The sequence below is a fragment of the Pteropus alecto genome, unplaced genomic scaffold (genome assembly GCF_000325575.1).
Source record: "Pteropus alecto unplaced genomic scaffold, ASM32557v1 scaffold157, whole genome shotgun sequence".
NCBI classification, from domain to species: Eukaryota; Metazoa; Chordata; class Mammalia; order Chiroptera; family Pteropodidae; genus Pteropus; species Pteropus alecto.
This window is the reverse complement of record NW_006440626.1, coordinates 4,340,672-4,342,879: the sequence shown is the minus strand read 5'-3', so window position 1 is coordinate 4,342,879 and position 2,208 is coordinate 4,340,672. Positions and strand designations below refer to the sequence as shown.

The 2,208-nt window shown below is 49.3% G+C and overlaps 1 protein-coding gene across 3 annotated transcripts in view; it reads left to right on the top strand.

The window, feature by feature from the left end:
- GRAP2 (GRB2 related adaptor protein 2) overlaps positions 1-2,208 on the top strand; it is a 78,576-nt gene that overhangs the window by 59,901 nt on the left and 16,467 nt on the right. For all 3 annotated transcript variants that reach the window (XM_006917397.1, XM_006917398.1, XM_015593616.1), the window contains one exon: positions 1,468-1,587. In XM_006917397.1, the coding sequence (XP_006917459.1) occupies positions 1,468-1,587 (120 nt within the window). Of the gene's footprint in view, positions 1-1,467; positions 1,588-2,208 lie in introns of those variants that run through there.

Genomic DNA, 2,208 nt, shown 5'->3' with positions numbered 1-2,208 from the left:
TTGTTTCTTTCTGGTTTGGTTTCATTTCTTTACTAACAAATCAATCAAATACTATTTAAAAAAAAAAAGATAAGCTAACTAAAATTGACAGTTCGATTTTTGACTCTTTTTTGTTTGTTTGCTTTGGTTTCTCCATTGACGAATCAATCAATCGCCCTCGGCAGACTTAATGCATTTAAGCTAGTTGTCGATTTGGTCTCATTTCTCCATTGACAAGTTTTTGCAGTTACTCCCATTTTTGTAGTATCTATAAATCTTAGCTAGCCCGCATACAGTGGTGGGGTCTTAAAATTTTTAGCATTTCTTCTAGATGATGATGATTTGCCCCAAGAATTGGTTTCTTATTTCAAAACACATGAACTGGGAGGAGAAAGAGACGCCAGGGCCCTCTCGGAGGGCCCAGAGTTGAAACCTTATTTCCCACAGAACGAAGACAAGTGCTTAGGCAGGATCCACAAAGTAAGCGCAGTTCCCCGCGGGGTATTGCCACGCAGCTGCAGACGGTTCCGATATATGCGAAGAAACCCTTTTAAATTTTATGTTCGTTTCTCTGTCGTGATTTTATCTTTTTTTACGGCAAAATTGCCTTACGGCTGGTTAGTTACACAGTAAAAATGTTTACGACAAAGATGTTTGCGGCAAAGATGTGTAGAGCGACAACGCTTACCGTGAAAAAACGGACCCGGCCTGTGTCGGAACGTCCGACGCCCCCTGCAGCAACACTTCTGGAGGCTGCAGCCATCACCATCCCGCCCCCACCCCCGGAAAAGCAGTTTCTTTTCATTTTCTTCTTTTCCACGATAAAGCATTTTTGCAGCCTGGATTTTGGGGGCAGCCCAGGAGCTGGCTGTGTAGACTCGGTTCCCTGGCGGCTCCCAGCCCCACTCATTTCCAGGGGCGTGTACAGGGCTCTGGGTGCGCCTTGCAGCCTCCGTCCAGCAGGCTGAGCGCAGCCCCTGGCACTCCACCCACCCACCCAGGAAGCACCAGCCCCTGGGCCGTCACTCTCCTTCTGGGCCACTGAGGTCTCTGCCTGGGAGCCAGCTCCACCCAGTTGCCCCCAGTGCGGAAAAGTCCCTGTCCTCCTAGCGAACGGGGGCATCCCTACAGTTCTTTCCCAGCAACATCCCTCACATAGCTGCCAGCAGGAGGCCACGTCCAGCAGTGAGTCACTCCCACACTGTCCCATTTTGGTTCGGTGGCACATTTCCGTGATTCAGGTTTTCTGAGCTGAAGAGAGGCTTCTAGAGGGAAGGAACAGAGAGGGAGCGTCACAGGGAACACTCACTTGCTGTGCCTGAAAACTGCCTGGACCGTTTGTTTGGTTTCAAAGGCTCCTGGCCCCTCTCTCTTCTTTTTCTGCTTTCTTCTGAACAAAGTCCCCAGCCCCTCTTCCCTTTGGGTCACGTCCCCGTCCTACCTCTCTGGCATCTCACCAAGATCCTCTCGTTTTATCTCACCCAATAGATGGTTTCACGAAGGCCTCTCACGACACCAGGCAGAGAACTTACTCATGGGCAAAGAGGTTGGTTCCTTCATCATCCGGGCCAGCCAGAGCTCCCCAGGAGACTTCTCCATCTCTGTCAGGTACTGGCAATTCCTCACATTACCTGGACCCAGACTGCTGAAGCCATGAGGTAACCTCTTGAACATGACCTATACTCCTCAGGAGCATGGTGGCCGGGGGCCCAGGCATCTTATCAACTGTGATGTCATTCATTTTCCTCCTGTAGCACATGTATGTAACTAGCACATTGGTTTTGACCAAAATTATGGTGCACATTCATCTGTCTCCCCTCTAGCCCAGGTGCTTCTGGAAGGACAAGATTTTCATCTACTTCATCTTCGTGCCTTTAACAGTGCCTTGTACCCAGCAGGTGCTCAGGGAGCATTTGTGGAAGGAAGTGGGAAGGGAGGAAAAAAAGAGAAGTCCAAATTGTCCACATCCGTCTTGGGGTCTAAATACTAACTTTTTTTTTTTTTTTAACCTACTGATGGATGTCTGAAGAAATAAAAACCCCAAGTCATTGCTGTAAGATACATGTGGAGTTGGAGGTGGCTGCACAAAAAGAAGAGTTACCTCAACGCGCATTATAATGCAGCAAAACCGAGAGCGACAGAGCTGGGGGGGGTGGGGGGCGGGGGGAAGTGCAACAGCCAAATCTCGCTAACAGGCAATGCCCAGGAGGAAGTGACTCAGCCTAGACA